A 26,966-nucleotide genomic window follows, 5' to 3' on the forward strand; every position below is an offset into this window, starting at 1 on the left:
CATCTTGTACATCCTTGTAGTCAGGATATTGTTCACTATTTTCATTTCAGATTATTAGATGTGCAAGAGGCAAAAAGAGACTTGGATGTAGTTGTGATATTGCACAGAAAGCCAACTATTCTTTCTTTTTCATAATGTGGTGCGTGTGCTTTGCATGCACTGAAATATACAATGCAACAAGACGAAGCATAGATGTGAAGTGCAGTCTTGCCAAACTCAAGAGTGCATGTGTAACCGTCCAGTCAGTTTCATGGTTATGATGCCAACAATCCACCCAACTTGGGCTCAATACTATGTTGAGGAGAATGCAGTGTATAGTTGTGCTGCAATTTTACCTGAGAATTTCATTTTTGACACAGGTGCCTCTCCTCAGCCTTGCCTTTGCTGTACAACTTTGCCCTCTCCTTCTTATCTTAACCCATGTGCCCCTTCAGTGAACTGCTTAAAGGGTCCCTGAGACGGTTTGGACAAATTTTGTAGACACGTAGGGTACAGCTACAGTAGAACATTAGCACCACAATTTAAGTGAAGTGTCTCATATTAAGAACTACAGACAATTACAAGTTACCCTCCCCCCTAGCCATGCTTTTTCTCAACTCATTCGCCGAGTGATCGGGCTCCGCCTTCACTGGCTCTGCATCATATGACATCGTGTCGTCTTCTGGTTGTCTTGGAGCGCCAGTGCACGAAGCCTCTCCCACTAGCCGCCTGGCCATCGATCACCTGCAAGAGCTATCCAAGGAGTGTGTGTTGCGAGCGTTATTTCGCAGCACCGAGTCCATCCAGTATTACAGTTCCCACAGGCAAGCTGGGCATTTTGATGGGTGGGTAAAGGAGTAAACTAAATCCCCTCCATACTACTACCACTGTGACGAAGGAGCGTAAACGAGGCCTGAGTGGCCTGCACGGAGCAGCCACCTGGTGGCGCAGAGCTTAAGCAGCCAAACACAGTGCTACTATTACTGTAACCAAGTGTAAAACATTGTATACCTTTAAAAAGATAATGTGTTCACAATTATGCTTTTGCTGAAAATTTACACCAGCAGCAAAGTAGAATACACTTGATTACTGCTATATTAGCACTGTGTTTATCTGGTTGAGCTCTGTGCCAGCAGGTGGCTGCACCATGCAGGCCATTCATGTTTGCACATCCGCACATCCGGTAAAACACCCAGACTGCTTGCGCTTACCCAAATACCAGACATGCTAAATCTCTCTATTGTGGTAGTAATCCTTCGGTGTGAAGTGACGTCCAGAAATGCCTAAATGCTGGCACCAATCGGACACCTACAGCCCGATGCGCTGCAGCTACCTCACTTGCATATTGCCTCGCAAAGGGACACGATGTTGCAGCTCGACATTGTGCCGTAACATGCCGTAACATAACAAAGGCAATCCATGGTACTCGTGAAAAGAAAGCTCGAGACCATCACTGACTGCGCAGGTCGCGTCAAGATGGAGAACATTGTAACAAAAGCGGATGGTACTTGCTGTGTGCCAGAAGTGCTTGAGTGTTGTGATAAACTGTCATTGTGTATTCTCTTTCTGTTACTTACTTTTTATAGGAACAAATTTACCAACGTTCCAACTATTATGAACAACATTTGTTTGCCATAAAGTTGGAAAAAGCATCGATGATGCAACCTGGGTAGCCAATCTGATAGCTCGCTCAACTGACGTCAATTGGGAGGTGGCGATTGAAAACACAGGGGAGCGGTGCCGCTGCGATTGGTAGCGATGCACATTTTAAAAATATTAAATACATTACACGCTTTATGCGGAGCGCTTAAATGCATCACTTTATGATCAGAAGGACCTACCCTAATGACTCAGTATGTTTGTACAAAACTGCCAAAATCATTTCAGGGTCACTTGCGATGGGAACAAAACAGTGAAAGTCATGCACTTCCAACTATACTTGCCATTCAGTCTACTAAGGGATGCCATTATCGGCAGTGCCGGTGGCATAGTGAAACTGATCATGACAGTGGTCTCGCTCAACGCATTGTTCTCTGGCAGTCTGGGTGCACTCATTGATGAGCTATACCACATTTCATACTTGGTAGGCAGCACTGCGGAAAGTACGCAAGTGCTGCTCTACTTGCAGAGTTCTTTTTGATAAGCAACACTTTCTACAGAATAACCACTTCACATATTACAGCTTGTGTATGTAAAGGTTACGTCAAATTGCATAGTATCTGTGGACCTTAGTGCTTCCAGTGTGCTGCATACTATGTATGTTCTGGCCCGGCAGCTCGATAAAGGGCCTGTTACGTTGTCCCAAAACACATAGGCGTGGACAGGAACGCAGTGTCTGTAGCTCTGCCCGCATTGGCGCTAGTAGTCATGACTACAGCTGGGCAAATGCCCTCATTTTTTGTTTTCTTCCCTCACCCTCACGATGCAAGTACCATCCTCACCTCACCCTAATGTTTAGAAATTTGACCACCCTCCCTCATCCTTGCCCTCACCTATAAAAAAAAATCCATCCTCCCTCACCCTTAGCACAAACAGCGTTACCTGCCCTCCCAGGGCGGGTAAAGCCTACCATCCTTCCCTCGCCTTCCATATTTTACAATTTCAAATACACCATTTGCTTGACCTGCGAGCTTTAGTTTACAACACTGATTGTCTAGTGACACTCCCATTGTCAAAGTGTGCCACACTGCTTTGCTTTTAGGTGCTTGACCATAGGTAGGCAAAACAAATGGGCTCACGCAGACTCGCACTCACCAAATTTCTACTCAGCCCATGCAGTTGCATGGTCAAGAATTTTTGGGGGGAGAGTGGGGAGGGGGGGGGGGGGTGCACTTTAGGTTTCCACCAAACTGATACGGGGATTACAAGTACACAAAGGAAAGTAAGAAAGTATACACAGAATATATACAGAGGTATCAAACAGTCGGCTGGCAGCCGATTGGCAGCTAGCGCAGCGCTTCTTGACAACCTCGTCTTTCTCACTGCACGGTTATCGCGTTCGTGTGCAAGTGCCGCCTAACACTATTAAGAGGTTTCGCTCTTGTTTTCGTAGTGGTAAATCATCCGATGGCTATTTTAAATTTCTAGAAATACGAAACCTCACCAAGTCTGGCCATTTTGAGCTGACAAGCGCTGTGCATACAATACTCGCTCACAATCATGTCTGCTGAGTATTACATCACTACATGCCACGGAAAAAACTGAAATTTCCAAATGAATGCCGTTTGCCCTTCTCCTCGCAGGCACTGTGCTACCAGCCAGAGAGTTGACGCATATCGCACAAGTGCGCCTACGCCCTGCAACATCGCTCATAGTGACACATGATTTGGAGAATTATTCAAGGCAGCATCGGTTATTTGTGTAATATGTTGCTTCAATAGACGAATTAAAGTTTAGAGAAACACCACAACACACAAACCGAACGTTTGCATATGTTTATTTTACTTCGCACCGTAGGAGGAGAAATGTACTTCTGTTTCGTCTGCTTGTTCCCATGTTGTGCAGTCGCGCACATACAGACAACGAAACTATGTTGTTTTCTACCATGTTCCAGCGCGCGATAATGATCTGTGGTCCACTTGTGTCTGACTCAGCGTCCGCGTAGCACTGACTTATACGTCAGGTGCTCTTGTGCAAAGCACGAAAAATTGTGCACTATGCGAAACGAGACAAACACAACAGCTTGTGTGCGACACCGTCAGGAGTGAGTGATGGCGCCAAAAAGTCGCCATCATTCCTCCCACTCTCGCATTCAATGGCTACAGCTTTCATTAGGTTTAGTTACAGCTGATATCAACAGCCATTTATGACTCCAGTTAAAAGTAAGCTTTGACGTACACCTGAGGTAGAGACTTCCTGCCTGCACACTTCAAAAACTTGAGACTTTAAACCCACCACACATACGACCTGAGTTACTTTTCCGTACTTCAACAATCATCATCAGCCTGGTTATGCCCACTGCAGGGTAAAGGCCTCTCCCATACTTCTCCAACAACCCCAGTCATGTACTAATTGTGGCCGTGTCGTCCCTGCAAACTTCTTAATCTCATCCGCCCACCTAACTTTCTACCGCCCCCTGCTACGCTTCCCTTCCCTTGGAATCCAGTCCTTGACATAAAAATTGTTACAGCGCAATCACATGCAACCACAAGTAAGAAGGACAGGACTTACTTGTGGTTGCATGTGATTGCGCTGTAACAATTTTTATGTCAAGTATGCACCAACTCGCCCAGAAAGAAGTTTTAATGAAGGAATCCAGTCCGTAACATTTAATGACCATCGTTTATCTTCCCACCTCATTACATGTCCTGCCCATGCCCATTTCTTTTGCTTGATTTCAACTAAGATGTCATTAACTCGCGTTTGTTCCCTCACCCAATCTGCTCTTTTCTTATCCCTTAACGTTACACACATCATTCTTCTTTCCATAGCTCGTTGCGTCGTCCTCAATTTAAGTAGAACCCTTTTCATAAGCCTCCAGGTTTCTGCCCCATAGGTGAGTACTGGTAAGACACAGCTATTATACACTTTTCTCTTGAGGGATAATGGCAACCTGTTGTTCATGATCTGAGAATGCCTGCCAAACGCACCCCAGCCCATTCTTATTCTTCTGATTATTTCCGTCTCATGATCCGGATCAGCAGTCACTACCTGTCCTAAGTAGGTTTATTCCCTTACCACTTCCAGTGCCTTGCTACCTATTGTATATAGCTGTTCTCTTCCGAGACTGTTAAACATTACTTTAGTTTTCTGCATATTATTTTTAGACCCACGCTTCTGCTTTGCCTCTCCAGGTCAGTGAGCATGCATTGCAATTGGTCCCCTGAGTTACTAAGCAAGGCAATATCATCAGCGAATTGCAAGTTACTAAGGTATTCTCCTTTAACTTTTATCCCCAATTCTTCCCAATCCAGGTCTCTGAATACTTCCTGTAAACACGCTGTGAATAGCATTGGAGAGATCATATCTCCCTGCCTGTTGTGCTCATATAGGAGGTTGTGGCCAATCCTGCTCTGGTGAGGGAGTGTGTTACCGGTTCTGGTCACCGGGATCAGGCCACACTCCAGGCCCGTTTATGCAATTTTATCAACACGCGGATTTTTTTTTTCATCCGGTAAAAAATTGAGCAGCACCTCAACAATATGAATCGCCTTTTCCTCATTTAACCTAACATCGTCACTACACCCTCCCTTGCCTTCACCTCACAACATTCGTCCTCCCTCACATCATCCCCACCAATTTTTGCGAAGGCGATCTTCACCTCACCACGAGGGTGAGGGCAGGTGGAAGTGAGGAAGGCCCTTGTGAGGGTGCCCATGTCTGGTCTTGATACTGCTATAAATTGCCACGTGTGTTTCCAGCACAGAAATACGCAAGTTTTCTAAAATGATGGTGTTAATGCTGAATCCTTCACCTTTTGCCACATGTGAGCGTGCCAGCAAACTGCTGCATACCGTTGTGTTTATCTAACGCAAGGACTTCAGGTGCTACGAATTGCCTGGCAGATGCCGAGAGCCAGCAAGTGTGACCCCTGGTTTCTTGTATTACTGTTTCTCGTAAACTTTTTTTTTCGCCTTCGAGGCTACATTTTAAACAAGCACGGCCTACATCACACAACCAAAATTTCCTCTTTTCAATTACCTTTTTCACCAGAAGCAAACATATTACCATTGTAATAAATAAAACAAGCCCTTGTAAAAAAGTTTTGCCAATTAAATTATATACCATTCGTCAACTCAAACCAAGCATTTTCTTCATTGTTTTATTTATTTGGGCAACATAAATACAAGGTTTGCCCGCAAGGTAAGGCAAAAGGAGGGCGTAATCCTCCTGACTAAGGCCTTTACCTCGCTGGAGCAGCAGGAGTAGCAGTCAACTGATAACAAAGTACAACTAATAAGACACAAAACTTCAGAACTATTTACAGCAAAATTTTAAAACACAATGAAAAGTATCAACCGTTTGTCAAATAGCAAGTAACTAAATAAATACAGCACAGGAAAAATAAGAACGTTCTGTTATTAACAAAAGTTATACATTCAGAATAGAACATTAATAACATTACTATTGGCATTAAACAAAGAAACTTTATTAACATTCGTTAAACACACTGAGATCAGAAAATATTATGTTTTGCATTGCATGTTTAAATTTGTGAATTGTTCTAGAATTTATAGCTTCGTCAACAATGTTAGGGTACATATTGCATGAAGAAATGGTTTCATATTCGATCGTTTGCGTGCCATATTTTGTCCTTGGTTTCTTTATTACTATTGATGTGTGACGTAGGCTGTATCCTGTGTCTCTACTCAGGTAAAGAGTTGAAAATAGTTCCCTGTTGCTGGAGATCTCCTTAAATAGCCGTATGCAGATCTTTGTTTTGTAAGAGTCTTTAATATTAGGAATGTTGTAGCGCATCATTAGTATAGAAGATCCTATGTATTGTTTCGAGAAGTTCAGCAACCGAACAGCTCGCCGTTGCAAAACTGCCAATTTGTCTATATCTGTTTTATTACCGTTTCCCCATACTAAGAGGCAGTAGCTAAGATGCGAGTGCACAAACGAAAAGTACAATTGTATGAGAAGCCTGATAGGCACAAAGCATCGGATCCGTTGTAGCAAGCCAACAGATCGTGCAACTTTAGTGCGTACCTTATTTATGTGCTCTGTCCAGCTTAGGTTTTTGTGAAATGTAACACCCAGAAACGAATGGCTTGAGACATGTTCAAGTTGCGATCCAGAATAAAAAAGCTTTACGTCATAATCTCTTTGCTTATTCTGGGAATAAAAAACTGTAAATTTTGTTTTTTTTGCATTTAAGTCAAGTTTATTTAGATAGAGCCACTCGCTAAGTTCTTGTAACCAATGGGTTGTGGTAACTTCTAGTTCGTGAAGGTCTGCTCTGGAAAAAAAGACATTAGTGTCATCAGCGTACAGTATGATTTCCTCTGTCAATGGAATGTTAGTTAGGTCATTTATGTAAATAATAAATAATAACGGTGGATTACAGCCTGCACTGTAGCTGTCTAGACTATGAGAAAACATTAACTATTACAGGTAGCAGTTTATTTATTTATTTCTGTATTTCTGCCCTAAGCTTCATGGTGATCTGTCCTTTTTTCTCTCAATTTGGTTCATATACACATTGAGTGGCGCAATATTTTCAATTATGCATCTTAACCAGCCAGTTTTCCTGTGTGCATTAGGGATAATGCGCAATAAAACATGAACAGCATGAACTGGAATAATTTGAAATAAAATGCAAATCACTTTTTTGCCAGCTCCCGAAACTGCTACATTGTGGCCACCAAATTTGTATGAGAGAGCAAGAAGAAGTTATCTTTAAATAATTTTACTGGAGTGGCGTCCTTGCCATTTTGACAGTAATAATCAGCGTGTTCAATGGGGCTGGTTGGTTCATCTTTAGAATAAAAACAGGAACAGCGCAACACAGGACAAGCGAGTAAACAGGACAGAGCGCTGACTAGCAACCAAATGCTTTATTTGCAGAAGCAGCATATAAATACATCACCTTCAAATATGTCACCTTCATGATGTATTTATATGCTGCTTCTGCAAATAAAGCATTTGGTTGCTAGTCAGTGCTCTGTCCTGTTTACTCGCTCGTCCTGTGTTGCGCTGTTCCTGTTTTTATTCTAAAGGAATAATCAGCTCACCTTCTATAAGTTGACAGACAAGATCTTACAATTAGTACCGATTCCCACACAAAAACATAACAGCTTACTGCCACAAAGACTTACGTAAGCCAACCACTGCCAAATCAAAAGCTGAGAAACGGCTGTGATTATTTGACACCAGGGTCCAATTCTGACACATCGTTATGCACTGTGAGCTTGCCAAGCTCTATGCGCACTATGCACTGGTCAAGCACCCTCGCATTATGCTTGCTGTGGCAGTGGGCGCAACTGGCCAACCGTGTCTTCAGCACAGGCCACACCGGTGTTGGTCGAGAGGCGGTGGTTCTGCTCACGAGCGTGGCCAGCGTTGCAGAATTGTTCCATGGGTCATAGTTTGTGTCATACGACACTTAATGTTACACTGAATTACATCAACACATACCTATACTTTCCTTTTGAAGGTGACACTATTTTGTGGTTGTGAATGTTAGCAGTGAGATGAGTTTTCCAAGTCTTCGTAGCGTTGCTGCTATACAAGACACAAAGTTTAGCTTCCGCACACAAAAGGATGCCAACATAGTGGATGCAGAACGAACCCAGACGGCAGATACGAAGGGATTGCAAAGTCCTGGCAGTGACCATGTTCGCGAGTATCTCCTATTAAGCAGCATGGTTTGCATGTCAAGTACACTGCCCGCACCTCAACGATGGCCATTTCTTCCATTACCAGATCAGTCATGGTGCAAGCACTTTTACTCGAGTTACTGCAAGGCAAAGATGGCCACTGCTACCAGCAAATGCTCATGCCAATATTCTAATTTTGGTGTCACATTCCATTAGTGAAAAATCTCTTGCGCTAGATCACAATGCATTCTTGTATGTACTGCCCTCAAAGTTTTTGATAATCTCATGGAAGTACCAAGCAACATGACAGTCAGCGCAGTGTCATGGCGCACATATACGAAAGTAGCAGCTAGGCACATGTGGGCAGTACACCCTCTTGGTTCTGCTAGGTTGTTCCATACAGCTCGAACATGTGCTGCTTCCAATGCAGGAAGAAATGTGCAGATATACTTTTGAGCAAATGCCGCATGAACCTCCGTCGGCTGCATTTAACCACCATTTCCTATGGCCCTTGCACGTGTACAATGGTTACAACAAGTGGTTGCAAAGTGACAAACAATAAGCAGCAGGGGCCATGCCTGGCTGAATGCCAAGCGCTGTTTGGACAGGAGGATGCTGCACACCACATGTGTTTGTGCTCGCTACTTTCAAAGCTGTGCTCTGCGATAGATTATTGAAAGCTTGCAGCTGCACACACACCAAAGTGTGAGAAGCCCCCGTTTCCAAGCTTCCTCCCCATCCTCCCTCCACAGCTTAAGAGTTGCAATGCACTAACTTTGAATGTTTTCTTCGAATATGGTTCTAATGAAGTTGCCCCTCACATTGCCTCCTTGAGCACCAGGAAATCATCAGCAGGCTGGACAATCTCAAAAGAGAGGCCTGCGTGTATTGCTGGGAATGTCAAGTGCCCTATTGTTGGCATTGGCAGCCGGTGTGCACTTAGTGCTGTCAAAACCATGACGAAGCTTCACTGCTTGCAAATCAAACTCCATTCCTTGCGAACTTTGTTTTCACCGCAATGCCACAGAATCAGCAAGAGCAACACCTTGGCAACGTGAAACAAGACGCAGCAAAATGTTCTTTCACACTGCCTCGAGCACAGAATGCACAGTTCAGGCATGAGGTCTGTGGCTGCTCATCAGGCAGAAATAAAACTCACTCTCCAAATGGTAACACAAGCACATACAAGGCGCAACACACCATTCAGTGATGATGCAGGCTCAGGCTGGACAACCTTTCATCAATGAAATGTCTTTATTGGCCGCTATTCAAACTGAGATCAATGCACAAGCTGTTTTCAATTGAAAAAAAAAAAAAGAAAGAAATCTGTGGGGTTTGGCATTCTGAATCAACACAATGAGGTCATTGCAGAGTCAGCATTAATTTCCAGGACCCACCATGGTAGCGCAGTGGCTGTGGCATTACGCTGCTGAGCTGGAGCTCACGGGTCCGATCCCAGCCGTGGCAGCCACATTTGAATGAGAGCGAAATAAAAAAAAAATAAAAACTCTCGTGTGCTTAGATTTAGGTGCATGTTAAAGAATTCCAGGTGTTCAAAATAAATCTCAAGTGCCCCCTACAGCATGCCTCATAACCAGATTATAGTTTTGGCATGTAAAAGCCCAGAATTTATTACAAATTTTCAAATTATATTCCACAAGGTGTACCCAAAGCACAGCACATGAACTTAACTGCATCAGAACATGGCTGCCATGGTGAGCAGCCAAACACATGACATCATGCACAACAGCAGAGTGCCATCGTCACTGAGCCACCTAAATATGCGCACACACAGATTACACACTCCTTGCCCCTTTAGTTATTTATATTCAATGCATGCTCATGATGTGTTGAATGCTCGGAGATGGAGGAGGATCCCAGATGTGTGATGCATGCACCATAAGTATGCGCCCAGCAAAGCCCCAGCATTTTTCTTCCTTTTTTTGGCCTCAAATATTATTCTGCAAAAGACACTCTCACCAAAAGGTATATAGAGTGAAAGAAAGCATTGGCCTTCTTTAAAACTTCTTGAGCAACCAGGCTGGTGTTTGGTTGCATTAGACACTGAATTCAGTCAGTGGATAAGCATAAGGAATTGGGCCAGATGATACATTCTGGAACCTGAACGAAGCAGTGCATGAATGAGACAAAGATGAGAAGCAGTGCGGTGCTAGTTTATTCTCATCTTCCGTCCTATTTTGTGCTGTTTCCTTCAAGTTTCACTCAATAGCTTAAAGTCAAGGCATTTTGCTCTCCAAGGCATTCTCATGTCTTTCGCTATCATTAAAAACACCTTGGAGTGCCCGTGGGAGCACGTGAGCACAACCTAAGCTACTGCGAAAGGACGTCGGACGGGTGCCCTAAGACACAAGTGCAGCTCGACTGCCCCAACGCTTGTGTGCAGTCTTGTGGTCAGCAACGAGCCTCCACGTGTGAAACACGTTTGTGGACGCTACAAAAGGGGCATGTGGCTGCTGATGAGAGGCACAGCACATGGACGCTCAAAGTGTGTGGTGTCAAGTCCTGTACTAAAGTTTTCGGCAGCTTCTTGCGGCCAGTGAGAGCACCGCACGATAGGTCTCTTCTGGCAATGAAGTGGCCAAAACCACCTGTTTGCCAGGTGGGCCTCTCCAATCTAGCAGTGCTTTTGTACCTTCCAGTCAGTGCTGCATCAACATTAACCATGCATCGGGAGTTCTGCCTTCTAACAAGATGGAAGTTCGATAAACTCGTAACACGAGCCAGATTCCATTGCCACCGAAATGGCATTGCTTTAGCTGCGCTGGGGAGGAGTGGGTAGTCCAACTCGGTCAGCTCGTGTTTTTTGAGCCTGCGAAGGCTTTGCTGCCATAATATAGATATTTAGTGTGACACATTCAGTGCACGCTGCTCCAAAGTTTGTTTACACCACGTTAGATGAATCTTGGAGCGTGTTAAGCTACGAGTGTGTTGGGGTCATCATGAGCTGCTGCATTATCCGAGAAGGCCAGCATCAGGGTGTTCTTGCAAAGTTACTTCTAGTGCCGATGTCGCACAGTGGATGCATTAGAAACAACACCAAGATATAGGCAGCAACAAATATTTTCCTTACACAAGGGCAAGAAACAAAACTTTGAGAAAGGGAAAATTATTTATTTTCAAAACGCATTGCATTTTCAATATAGTTGTTGCAGAAAGCAGTCTTGCCATGATATTTAACAAATAGAGTGGACGGCTTTCTCTGGACCACTTGCAACCTGCTTACTGTTTGACAAGAATCGCATTGTATTAAATGAGATAAAAGTAAAGGAAAGACAATCTGATGATGTGAGAGACACTTGTAAATACTTCAGCTTGCATATCATGCACACATGCTGTAACATAGAACAATTATTTTATTACTGTTAGTTTTAAATGTGGCAGAGATGACAAATGGAGTCTACAACAACATTCTGCCTGATACACACAAGCAATCATTTAGAACAGTGTGCACTCTTACAAAAATGGTGCCTGTGAAACATGCACAGGTATCACAACATCTGCCCAACATGAACAAGAATGATGGGTACAAGGTGTTTCTGCTGAAATTCTATGAGACACTGCTCCACAATTAAGGCCTGTACACCTCCTAGCCAATCAGACATAGATATGGATTGGATACAAGGAGGAATGCATCCAGACTGAACCCTAAATACAAACTCTTCTGTGCTTTAAAGGGCCCCTAAACCACCTCCGATATTTTTTAAACATTTCAAGTAAGCCCACACATCGAGCTAAGAATGCTGTCACACAAAACGATGCCAAATGCGCTTTGCGCCGCAGGTGCACAAAACAATCAAGAAACACTCCCATGCTCCTCTCTGGGCCTTTTCGGTATCCCCAACGCTCATCGTGACGTCACCAGGGTGCATCTAGTGATGTCACCAGGAGCAGACCAGCCAATGAACGAGTGAAGAGCGAAACGAATGGGGGCCACATTTTGATCATCAAACTCTGCTATTACGGCACCACTTGGAAAAATCTTCGCGGCTACATGTTTGTTGCAGACTTGTGCACAACTGCCACTCAACAGCTAAATTTCGACCTGTGGGAAGTTTAGGGGCCCTTTAGGCAAGCAATGTTTTGCTTCAAGTAATGTGTCTGAAAAGAGAATTAATTTCAGAAAGAGAGAGGGGGGAAGAAATCCAACCATGCATATCATACAAAGGAAATTCTTTTTTACTTATGACCTGATGATATACAGGTAATACAGTAAACTCTCAGTTGTACAAACGTCGGTTTATCGAATATTTCAGAACAACGAACTTTTTAAAAATCCCCGGCAGTTTTCTTATAGATTCTATGCAAAAATGTTTCACTTAAACGAATTTTGGAACAGTCAATATTTCAGTTTAACGAAGTCGCTCAGAGGACCAAGGCTTATTTTTACGATCATTTTGCATGGCCTCCGAGATTGCCCGCACAAAACAAGCAAGCATGTAATCTCGGAGGCGATGAATAAAGTAACATCGCTGACGCTTACAACGCCGCTAGAGCAAAGCGGCGATCTGTCACACCACAAACCACGTGGTGTGGGTTATTTTCCGACCGGCTAGCCGTGGCATGGTCGTCGTCTCTTTCCAGTCTCATCGGTTCCGCATGTGCACACAAACGACCCACGTGGTGTGTTTTTCATCGGCTCCGTTCAGCCTTCCAGTTTTAAGTAGCAACGGCAATTCGCGTGCCCAGTTTCGAGATGAGTGCGACGAAACGGAAGCAGCTGTCTCTCTCGGGCAAGCTAGAAATCCTTCAGCGTCTGGACTACGGTCAAAGGCAAAGGTCAAAGGTCAAAGTTCAGAGACTTTGTGGCTCAACAGCAAGCTGTGCCAGAAGTGTACAAAAACATTGACTTTTTGGACAGTTTTGTTACTTCCTGTGCTTTAAAAGTACAAGTGCAGAAGAAGATTACAGATTTTTTTTCTAAGTGAGGCAGCATTATAACTGTTATGAACCTTGTACTTGTTGATATGTACAAATTCCTTTTCACACATTTCTAACGCTATGGATGCCATGTCTTTTGCTCCATGAATTGCACTTCAAACTTTTGACTCTGTATGCCATCTCTTATGTCAGTCTAGTGAATATTCAGTTTAGTCAACTTTCAGTTAAGTGCACTATTTCCTTCATTCCCTTGAAGTTCACTCAAGTGACAGTTCACTGTACCATGTACAGCACACAATGCAAAATCAACATTCTCTGATGGTCAGGAGAGCTATTGCATGAACTACAAGCCTACTCTGCGTTGCCACTCTTGACTTACTACCACACTGCAATTGATATAAGTCAACATTGATTCACATCTTCCAAATGAATGCTTAAGCTGCTTCTTGTCTCTTGCCACAGCAAGTGAGACAGGTCTGAACTAAATATTTGCTAATCTTGCGGACGCTTGTACAATAAAAACTATATGCCAGGCACATACTTCTCTTTTGGAGAAATTAAACATGCAACTTAAGTGCAAGCTGCAGCAACCTAAACAGTTACATTGATCTGCCAAATGAAAATCGGCAATTGTCACCAGGAAACATGAACATCGAAAGCACACACGCGTCACTGAAGGTTTAATCACCTACAAGAACTTTACAAAAGAGATCACAACAGCAGGTAATGAAGAAAGGTATTGACACAACATTGCATAAGATCAAAGGCAAGCCTCCGGGGAACCTGGGGGTGTTGAAAGGGGCTCTGCACTCCTTGAGGTGATAAGGGCACATGAAAACTGTACAGGGCAGAAGTGGAGCTAGGCATGCAATGTAATGAGCAAACGTCTGCCAACACAGTATTCGCACCAAGTGTGAGGGCATTTCCAAAGGATATATGCGCCAGCTAATCCCCTAACAGTGGTTGCTTTCAGTGACCTTTTAAATGTAAATAGATGTCATGTTTCTTCTTCTAAAACAGTCCTCTACTGCCTGTTCCAAAATTGAAACAGAAGGTTGGAAGAAGATGGACAGATGTGATCATAACAGAGAGAGCAGTGGTTTATCAAACGCATGTTTGCCACAGCATTGCCACAAATCACAGCTATACCAATTTGCTCACACCGAGACCCTAAAAAGGCAAACAACCAAACTGAGCTAAAGTGAGAGAGCGATGCACAATGATGATGAAAGTCTCACTTTTACAGAAGCTTCGTTAAGCTAGGAAAGTCGCAATTTTGCCCAAAAGACAAAGCATTGATAGTGACAGCAAAGTATTACACAAGTACACAAATCAAGGTTCGAAGCTTTATCAGCCGTACAAATTGCAGTAAACATTTGCTTGCTAATTACATTAGCAATCATGGTGTCACACGTGCACAGGCAAACATGAACGGATCTCACTTGATGACCACGAACACTTGCTGCCACAATGCTGGCGTGACGAAGAGCGCAAATAGAGAGGAGCAAACGCTTCCGTTACCTCTCCATTCCACACGTGTACAAAACTTGAGATTACGCAACCTACAGGCACTAGGCACAGGTAAAGACAGCGCACACACAGCCACTAGCCATCTCGGCTTGTCCTGCCTTTGTACCCATTGCAGATGACCTCCAAGACACGGTGCAGGAGGCTAGAGACCCCAGCACACGCCTAGCTGATCAGGGCACCCTCCCACCACCTTGCTTGTGCTTCATCATGTCACCTCCAACACTGGGTACACACCACCCACACACACACAGCGTACGGTGTGCAATTGGATTTTATTGCACATGGACTTTATACAGAACCTCATGGCGAAGCCAATGCCGAAAATACGCCTACTATGTCCATATAATTGTTATCACAATAAAACGACATCACAGTTTGTGCCAGCAATGAAAATATGGTACCAGCTGCCATGATGTAAGAGGCCCCATTTGTCTAATTGGTAGACTGCACCTCAACGTGGAAAAAAAGTGTACATGTAAAAAAAATGCAGTTCCGCGAATATGATTTTTTTTTTACACAAAAACTCGTTGATGCCACACATTGCTCTGTCCATGCTATTTTGCAGAATTGTGGCACCCTCTTTGTACAGGCCCACTCAGGCTCAAACCGAGTTTCGGGTAGGCTGTGGACATAAAACCAGGATAAAAGGAAAGACATTGAAACACGTAGTGTTGTGTGCATTACATTGCTCCCTTTGTCCTTGTTTTTCACAGTGCAGCTGTTCAGGAGAGTTTTGCAGTTGTTTTTGAGCAACGGCGTGCTCAGTATCATAACCGCCAGTAACGCAAAGTGCGGAGTCTTGAATATTTGTTTTGAAACATAATTATCAATGATCGTAAAAGTCGCCTTGCATGCCTAACTCACATAGAAAGCTTCTTTGTATGCTTATCTTAGGCAGGAGTTGATAATTTTCGTTTCTTACGTCCCGTTTAATCGGCTCCACTTCAAAGGTGAGTGGGCGCAAATTGACAAGCATTCTGCAGGTATCACATCTGGGCCTTTTGGCTGATGTAAATTTCCGCTTGGGTGGCATACCAAGCACATCAGCCAGCATCTCACTGCCATTGAATTCAGCATCCATGGACATATGGGGATTATGCCTGCTGGCATGCTAATTTAGGGGGCCTTATCCCATCACCAGCCAGTAATTCCCAATTTTTGTTTCTCATGTCACATTTAATCAGCTCCACTTTGGAGGTAACCTAGGAGGGGTCCAAATTGACAAGCATTCTGCAGGTATTGCACCTGGGCCTTTTGGTTAAGGTAAATTTTAGTTTGGGTGGCATACCAAGTACCTCAGTGTTCGTGTTCCCGCGCAACCGGAGTCTCATTGTCGACGGCTTCGGCATCCGTGGGCTTCCCGGGGATTCTGCCTGCTGCTAATCTAGGGGGGCCTCAGCCCATCATCGCCGGCCCTCCTGGGGGATCTGCGAGGATGGTGTCAAGACCTGTGCCCCCAAGGAGCACTGTTTTACATTCGAAGGGCACGAGAACTACCTTACACAGCTTTGCTGTCCTTGATGTATGAGTTGCTCGGATTGGCAGATACATCTGCGAATAATTTTTTGTGCACTACATCTAGGCTGGATCATGGATTACCAAACTGGCCCATGTGGCTACTGAAAGTAAGCAGTCGCACCAAGCCAGTGCACAGCCTCCAAGAATAGCTGGCACTGTGTAGAACACCGAGTGGCCCCATTTGTCACAGGCAGTTCAAACTGCAGGCGGTGTGCGCACCTCCTTCAGTGGCAGGTCACCTCTTGGTGTAAAACTACCACTGTGAGTTTGCTAGAAGAGTTATGTAACATGGCTACATTGATTCAATATTTGCCTTTAGTGTCCCTTTTAAGGCTTCAAGTTTCTTAACTACATTTTTTTTTTCCAGAGCAAGCGTTACTTGTCTGCATTTACTCAAAATACTCTATGGTGATGGCAAAAACCGAAAAGTGTCTTGAAAATTTTAACTGATCAGCAAAATGGCACCTGCTGCATCAAAGGTGACTAAACAAAGCAAGAGAAGAGATGCTCTGTTTAATCCAGATACGAATATTTTCTGTCGCATGACAGCATGTTGTTTTGAAATGCAAATAAATATGTTATTCTAAATAAAACATAAGGCAGGAAGAGGATATGCATTTCCTTGGGGAAAGTGTTGCAGTGAATTTATAAGGTGTGCATCACAAGCTGAATACCAACTGGCTGAAATATTTTTGAATGAAATACAACTGAAATACAACACTAAAGTACCTAATGTTCGGATTAACGGTGATTTGAACTGTCCAACACATACCTAAATTAACCCCTTAAGTGCGTTCACACTCACCAAAAGTAACCTTATCAGGGATGAGATTGCTGGAACCGCTTTCGGAGCAATTTTTTTAGCATAAGTATGTTTATTACGGAACAGAATATTTTTAATTCGTAGCAGCTTATTTGGGGTAGGACACTCCAAATCTATACCATCCCAAAGTCATGGTAATTTTTACACTAGTGCTTTGTTTTCTGGATTAACTCCTGCAGCATTTTTTAAAGCTGCCTTGCAGTTTTTGTAAATCCGACCTAAGAGGATGCACAAAAACCGTTGTATTCCCGATTTATAGTTGTTACCAGATACACTGAAGTCCCGATAATTCCATCTCCCACAATTTGAATCAACAGATAACTCAAATACATTTTCGGTCCAGTCATGGTGCCAGACATTTAGATGGAGAAATACTTGGTATTTCAACACATAAAGCTGTCAGACAGTTATTTCAAGAAAAATTCTCGTTCTCGCCTACTTATCGCATAAGTGCGATGCCCGAACACAACTTGAAATTTTGGCTGAACATTACGGTGTGCACGGCTGCATATTTTTCCTTCTTCTTGCACCATGCTCAGTCTATTCCGGCATATGCCAGACGAAATTATGCGTACTGCGTATCAGTGAGGACCAAGTGATGCTGGCACGGCAGCAGACCTGCAGCTCCGTTCGCATAGCTAGATGGTTGCTTTGCACACAGCAATTCGAACCAGGATTTGTCAAAAAAATGCTTCGTAATCTAATGCGTTTTCAGCCATTAGTAATAACTTTTTGAATTTACAAAGGCGCTCGTGCTCCATGAATGTGAGTGACACAGAGCGACATTGATGCAGTGAATGGTCACTTGTACGTTATCAACCCAATCAGGCTCCCGGTGCTTGTTTTGTGCGCATTAGCCTTAATTGGCACAAACATGCCCTTTGCTTCTTTTCTGCTGCAATGTTAAAGATTAAATTTTTTTTTTTTTGTAGCTTAATGACATCCACGGGCACTGTGTGGCCAAAAAATTTGCCACAACACCTCTGCTAGCATGCTTTAAGGAATTTTAACGCAGCTGTGATGTGGCAACTCCCGAACTGCAGTGTGGCTTCAGGCGCTGCGTGCACATACGTGAAGGTAGTGCATACAAATCAAAAGCACCGATTAAAACTGTAACATTTAAGATATGTCGCAAACATCTTGAAGCATTTAAGTGTAAAGTAAAATGGTGGGAAGGTTGGATGTTTGCCCTCGCAGCATATTTCCAGCATCTGTTTTGCTTCCCAGCATACTATGCATCTATGCTTCGAGGCTGTTTATATTGCTATGTTTATGAGCCTTACGAGGAATATTGCTTCAATACACACACAAAAAAAATGAAAAGTGTCACTGTTGCTAAGCAGCTTGCCTAAACTAGACAACAAGATATAAAGGAGGGGCTCATGGAACTCCAAAAATTTGACGCTCTTGCATTTTCCCACAGTTTGGTACTGAGTGTTTCTTCAGGTCTGACTGCATCGACAAAAACGCAGAACCCCAAACATGACTAACCTTTGAATCAGATGCGAGTGCGGTGCACGCTCATTTTAAATTTTGATTAAGTTTTTTTTAATTATGTAAAATGATAAAAATCAAGTGTTTCTCACTTCATTATCGTGAACTGTGAAACTCTTTGCTTCCTACAGTGGAATTTTCTGCCAAGCTGCAAAAATTTGCTTTGCCAATTATTATGACATAACTTCAAGTGTGTCAATGTCAATTTCCCAATAATTAAAGCAAGCCCTTTCAAGAAACACACACAAAAAAAGCACAAACGAATGGAAAGGCTGCATTAACAGCAACTAAGTCGAAAATGTTTCAAGCCAACCTGCAAAAGATCATCAAACAAATGAGCTGCGCCTTGTATGTGCCTTGCTCACTTATAACAGTGTGTGTTTGAAGCTGATATATTTCATTTGTAAACATACTATAACTACACACCTTTTGTTTCATGTGACAGTCCCCAATGTCCGAGGATATGACATACTCGAACCTCAAATCACACAACCATGAGGCTTCACCATGAAGCGGCAATAAATAAACGACAAACCACAACACAGGCCCCCTACACAAAAGCCTGTGTAAACATACCAGAGATCAAGTGCATGGAGACAATGGAAGCCACCCGTAATTACAAGTTATGACAGCTCACAAATGACTTGTACTCTTCACTCTAGTCTTACACTGGCCAAGTTGTCTTAACAAAATTTTACATTAAGCTCTACAAAACATTTAAGCTATAAAATGCTGCCAATGACCCAGTGACAGATAAAAGAGGATACAGTCCTCCCAGCATATCATCAAACAACAATGACAGGTCTCATTTTAGTAAAGGGGAATTCAATTAAATTGGTTTTTTTTTTTGGCTGTAGCACAGCACATGCCACAAGAAACATGCATACAGTCACTTCCGTATAACTACGGTTATGATCATTTTTATTGATTCTGGCAAGTCAAATAACTTGTTGCAAAGCGGAAGCACCTGTGGAAATGAAGTAGCATTTCTGCAGATGTGTCGGCAGATACTTGTGCAGTAACTAAGCATAAGCCCCACCACTGCCTTGACAGTGGTTCGTAACACAGATGTATAAAATTTTTTCGTATATCGAACACTTTCTATGTCACCGGGAAAATCGCATGCATTTTTTACTTTTTATTTCGAACGGGGTCGGACGTGAAATGGATATATCGAACTCCGCCACCACAGACCACGTTGTTGAGAGGTGGTGAGCTTTCCTGCAACACCCTCGAAGATGGCGATGGTGCGATGGGCTGTTCCCAACTGCTACGCACTATAGCTGCACACATCGATCCCGCCGAGGGCGCCATTTGAACGCACACATTTGTATGCGTGCGGCAGCTTGGCTGGTTCGACAATGTCAACAATGCACTGAACTTGCCGGACTCTGCGCCTGCTGCCCCTTATGAGGACTGGCAGTTTGCATCCACAAAGACGCGCGACAGCGTGCACTCACTGGGCTTATTCATAGACGCCACTTAATACCTAATGCTTCGATTGACGGATGTGGAGATCGCAGCAGAAGTAGCGACCAAACAAAGACGCTGCCGAGGTTGATCCCGCAAACGCTGATGTTGCCCCACTCCTGACTTCAACTGGGGCTGTAGCTGGTTTGGCCGTTTTACACCGCTACTGTGGCACAATAGAGGGTACCAGCCTTTTGCTTGTGGATTGTTCAGACTATGCTGAGGACTCCCCATTTAAGCACGCGGCTGTAAATAAGAAGCAGGCTACACTGCTGCTGTACTTTCAGCCAAATAAATAGTTTGTGTGAAGCTTCAAGTGAGTATTTACTGCGGCACAATTGGGGCGCAATCGGGGATTGCTGTTTGGAGCACGCATTCGGTTGCGCCGCACACGATTAGCCTAGGCCGCGCCGACATCATGTGGTTGATAAAGTCAACACGGCCTAGGCATGCGGCGCAATCGACTGCACGCTCACGGCTGATGAAGTCAGCATGACCTAGGTCAATTGCATGTGTTGCAATCAACTGCGCGCTCAGGGTGGACAAAGTCGGCGTGGCGTAGGTCAATTGCGTGCGGCGCAATCGACCGTGCGCTCACGGCCGACGAAGTCGGCGTGGCCTAGGTCAATGCATGCGGAGCAATCAACCGTGCGCTCATGGCTGATAAAGTCAGCATGGCCTAGGTCAATTGCATGCGACGCCATCGACCGTGCACTCACGTTAAACGAAGTCGGCGTGGCCTAGGTCAATTGCATGCGGTGCAATTGACTGTGCACTCACGGCTGTGAAGTCTGCGTGGCCTAGGTCAATTGCATGTGGCGCCATCGACCGTGCGCTCACAGCTGGTAAAGTCAGCGTGGCCTAGGTCAATTGCATGTGGCGCAATAGACCGTGCGCTTACGGCTGATGAAGTCGGCATGGCCTAGGTCAATTGCATGTGGTGCAATCGACCGCACGCTCACGGCTGACGAAGTCAGCATGACCTAGGTCAATTGCATGTGGTGCAATCAACTGCGCGCTCAGGGAGGATAAAGCCGGCATGGCGTAGGTCAATTGCGTGCGGCGCAATCGACCGTGCGCTCACGGCCGACGAAGTCGGCGTGGCCTAGGTAAATTGCATGCACCGCCATCGACCATGCACTCACGTCAGATGAAGTCGGCGTGGCCTAGGTCAATTGCATGCGGCGCAATCGACTGTGCGCTCACGGCTGATGAAGTCTGCGGGGCCTAGGTCAATTGCATGCGGCCCCATCGACCGTGCGCTCATGGCTGATGAAGTCGGCGTGGCCTAGGTCAATTGCATGCGACGCCATCGACTGTGCACTCACGTCGGACGAAGTCGGCATGGCCTGGGTCAATTGCATGTGGCGCAATCGACCGTGCGCTCACGGCTGATGAAGTCGGTGTGGCCTAGGTCAATTGCATGCAGCGCAAACGACCGTACCCACACGGCTGATGAAGTCGGCGTGGCCTAGGTCAATTGCATGCGCCGCCATCGACCGTGCACTCACATCAGACGACGTGGGCGTGGCCTAGGTCAATTGCATGCAGCGCAATCGACCGTGCGCTCACGGCTGATGAAGTCGGCGTGGCCTAGGTCAATTGCATGCGGTGCCATAGACCATGCACTCATGTCGGACGAAGTCGGCGTGGCCTAGGTCAATTGCATGCGGCGCCGTCGACCGTGCACTCACGTCGGGCGAAGTTGGCGTGGCCTAGGTCAATTGCATGTGACGCAATCGACCGCACGCTCACAGCTGACAAAGTAGGCGTGGCCTAGGTCAATTGTGAGCGGCACAATTGACCGTGCGCTCACAGCTGACAAAGTCGCCGTGGCCTAGGTCGATACGTGTGCGTTGCAATTGACTGCGTGTTCCTGGTGAACGAAGTCAGTGCGGCCTAGGTCAATTGCATGCGGCGCAATTGACCGCACAGTCATGGCTGACGAAGTTGACCGTAGCCTAGGTCAATTGTGTGTGGCGCAATCGGCTGCGCGCTCACGGCTGACGAAGTTGGAGTGGCCTAGGTCCACTGCATGCGGCGCCATCGACTGCATGCTCACGGCCGACAAAGTCGGCGTGGCCTAGGTAAATTGCATGCGGCGCAATCTAGCGCGCACGCGGCTGACGAAGTCGCCGTGACCTACATCAATTGTGTGTGGTGCAACAGACTGCGCGCTCACAGCAGAAGAAGTCGGTGTGGCCTAGGTCAGTTGCATGCGGTGCAATCGACCGCATGCTCACGGGTGAAGAAGTAGGCGTGGCCTAGGTCAATTGTGTGCGGTGCAATCGACCGCACGCTCACAGCTGACAAAGTCGCCGTGGCCTAGGTCAATATGTGTGTGTCGCAATAGACTGCGTGTTCCCGGCGGACGAAGTCAGCATGGCCTAGGTTAATTGCATGCGGCGCAATCGACCGCACAGTCATGGCTGATGAAGTTGACCATGGCCTAGGTCAATTGTGTGTGGCGCAATCGGCTGCGCGCTCACAGCTGACGAAGTTAGAGTGGCCTAGGTCAACTGCATGCGGCACCATTGACCACGTGCTCACGGCCGACGAAGTGGGCATGGCCTAGGTCAATTGCATGCGGCGCAATCGAGCGCGGACGCGGCTGACGAAGTCGCCGTGGTCTACGTCAATTGTGTGCGGCGCAATAGACCGCGCACTCACAGCAGAAGTCGGTGTGGCCTAGGTCAATTGCATGTGGCACCATCGACCGCACGCTCACGGCTGACGAAGTTGCTGTGGCCTAGGTCAATTGTGTGCAGCGCAATCGACCGCGCGCTCACAGCCGACGAAGTCGGCGTGGCCTAGGCCAATTGTGTGCAGCGCAATCGACCGCACGCTCACGGCTGACGAAGTCGTCGTGGCCTAGGTCAATTGTGTGCAGCGCAATCGACCGCACGCTCACGGCTGACGAAGTCGTCGTGGCCTAGGTCAATTGTGTGCAGCACAATCGACCGCACGCTCACGGCTGACGAAGTCGTCGTGGCCTAGGTCAATTGTGTGCAGCGCAATCGACCGCGCGCTCACGGCTGACGAAGTTGACCGTGGCCTAGGCCAATTGTGCGCGGCGCAATCAACCACGCACTCTGAACAATATTCCCGATCGTGCCCTTGGTTCATTGATTGATTTGCAGAAGCTTTTGATGCGTTTATTATGCGATTTTAATATCAAATTCTGGCTATATCGAACTATTTCGCAATCACCGCGGTGTTCGATATACCGAAGTTCGATTGTACATACAATCCCTCGGCAATGCAGCTAAGCCACATAGCTGGAAGCATGCGAGAATACCCTGCCTGAAGAGATCCCTATCTAGAAATCCTGGGTCACTCCAGCACATCAGAAATGCACCAGCTGCAGAGAATAAGGTCACATGTACAATCTCTAGAAGGAGAAACAGTGCCTGCGTGTAAGCTTGTGCAAGGCATGGCACACGCCAAAGTCATTGAGACAATGCGGCTTACAAGTTAACATGCATTCCAAGAAATGACATAATTACATGCTTGTTGAGCTGCCGATAGCTCTCCTTGCTATGTGTTCAACAAGATAGTGAAACATTATCTTTGAACTTAATTAAAGGAGCAGCTGAACAAGTCTCAGAACAAATGGAATTACTACACACACACCTGTGTGCCTGCCCTTCGCACCAGCAGTGCATTTTGATGGCAATGGAGGAGTGAAAGCCACTTGCATTGAATGCAACTGCACTAGCTTGGTGTTGAACTGACGGCGAAGTAAAAGATTTCTGACAGCATATGATTTATTTGTAGTCGGCACAATCGGCAAATTTGAAAAACAATGCTTTTGTGTAAATGGCAGGTTGACAAGTACTGCAACAGTGACACATCAGCATGTGCTGGCAAACTGAGAAATGTGAGACATAGGACTCCTGAGCATCGAAACAATGGGCTCATGTGGTTAATACATTACCCTTCATTGTCCTCCTTGTACACGTAAAGGCATCAGATTTCACCACCTCACAAGATTTATCACAGTCCAAGGTTAGATCCTGCATTCACAGCAGAGACAACTTTGTACCTGAGAAAGCCTGGTGAAAACTTGTCGCCAGGCTAAGAGACAGCTCTTTTTTTTTTAGTGGCTTAAGAGGCTGGCGCATATTCAAATGCAAGTGGCCACAACAAGGCAGGCCGGTCATACCACTCCTAATCTACAACACTAGCCTCAGCTCTCCTCTACGAGGCTCAGCATTGTCTGGGCACAGTCAATGTGCCGACTTGAATAGGGAACTGTTACGCTGCTCAAATATTGCTTCCTTCCCTGCACAGTAGGGTCACCTGGGTAAGAGGTAGCCATGCCGAATTCATTTGGGAATGCCTGGCCGCCCGTGCTGCTGCTGCTCGAAGGGGGAGCCATGATGCCTGAATAAGGGGACATCTCTTCAGGGGAGTGATGACTAAGCTTGCGCCGCTTGCGTGCCAATAGCTCTTCTGCAAATGAAAAGAAGGGGCACAACATAGTACTTAGACGTTGTGGGTCAGTTTTCCTTTGCACCACTGCTATAAGGATACACGACCTTAATGGTAGGCCTGGTGCTTACAATCAAGTTATGCTTTGCAAATGGTATACATGTATTCTTACTGCAAAGTTATCTTCAGCCTGTTCCAAATCATTACTGTCTTTTCAATTTTTGCTGTTTCGAAAATGTCTCTGTGAAATTTACCCCGCATAATATACACACCCCCAACTTTGGTTCGCTATATTGGGAAAAAAAAATTGTTCATTACGCGGGCATATATGGTACTTATAGCGCAGATTAAAGTGTATTTGCATGGATAAAAACGTTGTAACTGGTTGAGCGGCGCAGAAAAAAAAATGCGCGGCGCTCGCCTATTACTGCACGTTTGACTTCGCTGTTATGGAAAGTGAGGTTGCTCAAGTATGTCAGTCGTGCTTGCATGAGGAGGACAGAACGTTGACTCACATGCTTAGGCTGGCACAAATATCACATTTCGTAATATTTTGTGCCAGCAGTGACAGGCTGCTGCTGCAGATGGTGTTGGGCTAGCAGTTATTGCTGGCTATTGGTGGCCGCTAATTCCTGGCAATTGGCTATCCTGCGCTGGCAGTAAAGCTTGCGCTCGCCTTGCGGAAATGTGTGCATGAAGGACGGTCATAAATACAGGCACGTTTTGTGCAGGATAGGCGGATGAAGCTTGCACATAGTCTCATCCCACACATTCAAGTCTCTGTTGTGGTTCTTGCAACCTGCCATGGTAGCGTAGTGGCTTTGGCATTGCGGTGCTAAGCCTGAGCATGTAGGATCAAATCCTGGCCACGGCGGCCACATTTCGATGGTGGCGCAAAAACTCTTGTTTACCGTGTATTGAGTGCACGTTAAAGAACCCTAGGTAATCAAAATTATTCCAGAGCCCCATCCCCTTCAGTGTGCCTCATAATCATACTGTTGATTTTGGCACATAAAATCTCAGTTTCAACAGAACTGCTTGTTGGCTTAGCTGGTGTTTGTTGAAAGACATGTTTTTTGCCGAAAATGAAGACATGCTGCCTGTGCCATGCCACCCATGCCGTCATCTATGTTTCTTCCTTTTGTGCGTGTCTTCATCTGCGGCAGAAACATGTCCTTCAGTGAAATCTCAGAATTAAATTTTTATAAGTTCTTTTGGTTCATGACAGAGAAAGTCTTCCCTCTGTCCTTCCATATTTTAAGCAAATGGTACCTACGCAATTCCCGGCTTCTCAGCACAATGCTGCTGGAATGCCGGGTGGTGGCAGATACCGGCTTGCTTTCAATTCATAAGGCATTCAATGGTGGCTCGCCTGTAGCAGCTCCTGCTGCCTGTGCCAGGAGTTGCCACAGGCTTCTCATTGTAAAACGTCTATACAGTCTGAAGATGCATCAACTAGTGTAGTAAACATCCTTTAGCCTTATCTGAAATAACTACCAATTCAAATGTTCTAAATGAGTTTAGAAAAAAACGCTGTAATCCTTTTACATAAAAATTGTTGTACAGAAAATATGACAACAGACTAACATGGCGCTAGCAAAAACCTAGCAAAATCTCTGTAATTACATCAGAGCTAGGGAAAAACTGGCTTGGAGGCTGGCAGCAGTGTCACTTATATAGCACTTTTGTACATTATTTCTTTTACAGAAAAATGGGAATTCCCTTAGGCCATTACCGTAGTGCAAAGCAAGAAATCAGTTCTTGTGGGATCTTAGAGGTGGCAGAAGAGAGAGAAGAAAAGCAGACTAGGAACCTACATTATGCATACCACTTTGCAAGTGGTATGCATATATAGTCCACTTATATTGATATCGAGAAAGACGAAAAATATGATCGTTATAACCGATGATCGCTATATCTGGACTGCAGTTATAAAAAAAAAAAAAAATTTTTTTTAAACGCGGAACATACCTTTGCAGCTCTGAACTCGAATTCGCTACTTGCTCTAAAGAATAGATGATGTAGACAGTAGGCCGTGAAAAACAAACTTTATTTCTAGCGCCAATGATTATGTCAAGGGTTAGGCGCGCCGAAATAGTCCGAAATCTGCACTTGCTTTTGCGGCAGCTTCAGCTTCACAACCGCGGTGTGCATGGATTCCAGCTGCTGCGCGAACACTGGCGGCAATCCTTTAGCATGCATAAAATCAATTAAGGAGTCAATCGACGACAGTGCACTTTGCGTGGACATCGTGGTCGGGGTCAAGGAGCCACTGTCGATCTCGTCACTGTCGCTAATGCCATCGCCACCGTCGCACAACTTTGCCGTCTGTCGAGACAGCACATCTTCGGCTATCGCCTCGTCGGTGACCTCTTCGCAGAACGAGGCAGCACTGTCTGCAGTCAAAAACTCTTCCTTCGACACACCACCTGTGTCACCAGTAGGAACGAGCTCCCAGAGCTCGGTTATGTCAGCGACTTCCACCGGGTCGGTCTCAGCGGGTTGGGGAAGTTCGTCCTTACGCACAAAGCCCGCCTTCTTGAAGCAATTGGTGATGA

At 45.4% G+C, this 26,966-nt stretch overlaps 1 protein-coding gene across 7 annotated transcripts in view; it reads right to left on the reverse strand.

The window, feature by feature from the left end:
- The window catches only part of Rel (nuclear factor NF-kappa-B family member relish), a 417,698-nt gene that overhangs the window by 155,228 nt on the left and 235,504 nt on the right, over positions 1-26,966 (reverse strand). For 5 of the 7 annotated variants that reach the window (XM_055064991.1, XM_055064990.1, XM_050168414.3 and 2 more), the window contains one exon: positions 24,277-24,429. The exons of the other annotated variants lie outside the window; for them this stretch is intronic. In XM_055064991.1, the coding sequence (XP_054920966.1) occupies positions 24,277-24,429 (153 nt within the window). The remainder of the gene's footprint in view (positions 1-24,276; positions 24,430-26,966) is intronic. 7 annotated transcript variants of the gene reach the window in all.

This window comes from Dermacentor andersoni, chromosome 1 (genome assembly GCF_023375885.2).
Source record: "Dermacentor andersoni chromosome 1, qqDerAnde1_hic_scaffold, whole genome shotgun sequence".
Lineage (NCBI taxonomy): Eukaryota > Metazoa > Arthropoda > Arachnida > Ixodida > Ixodidae > Dermacentor > Dermacentor andersoni.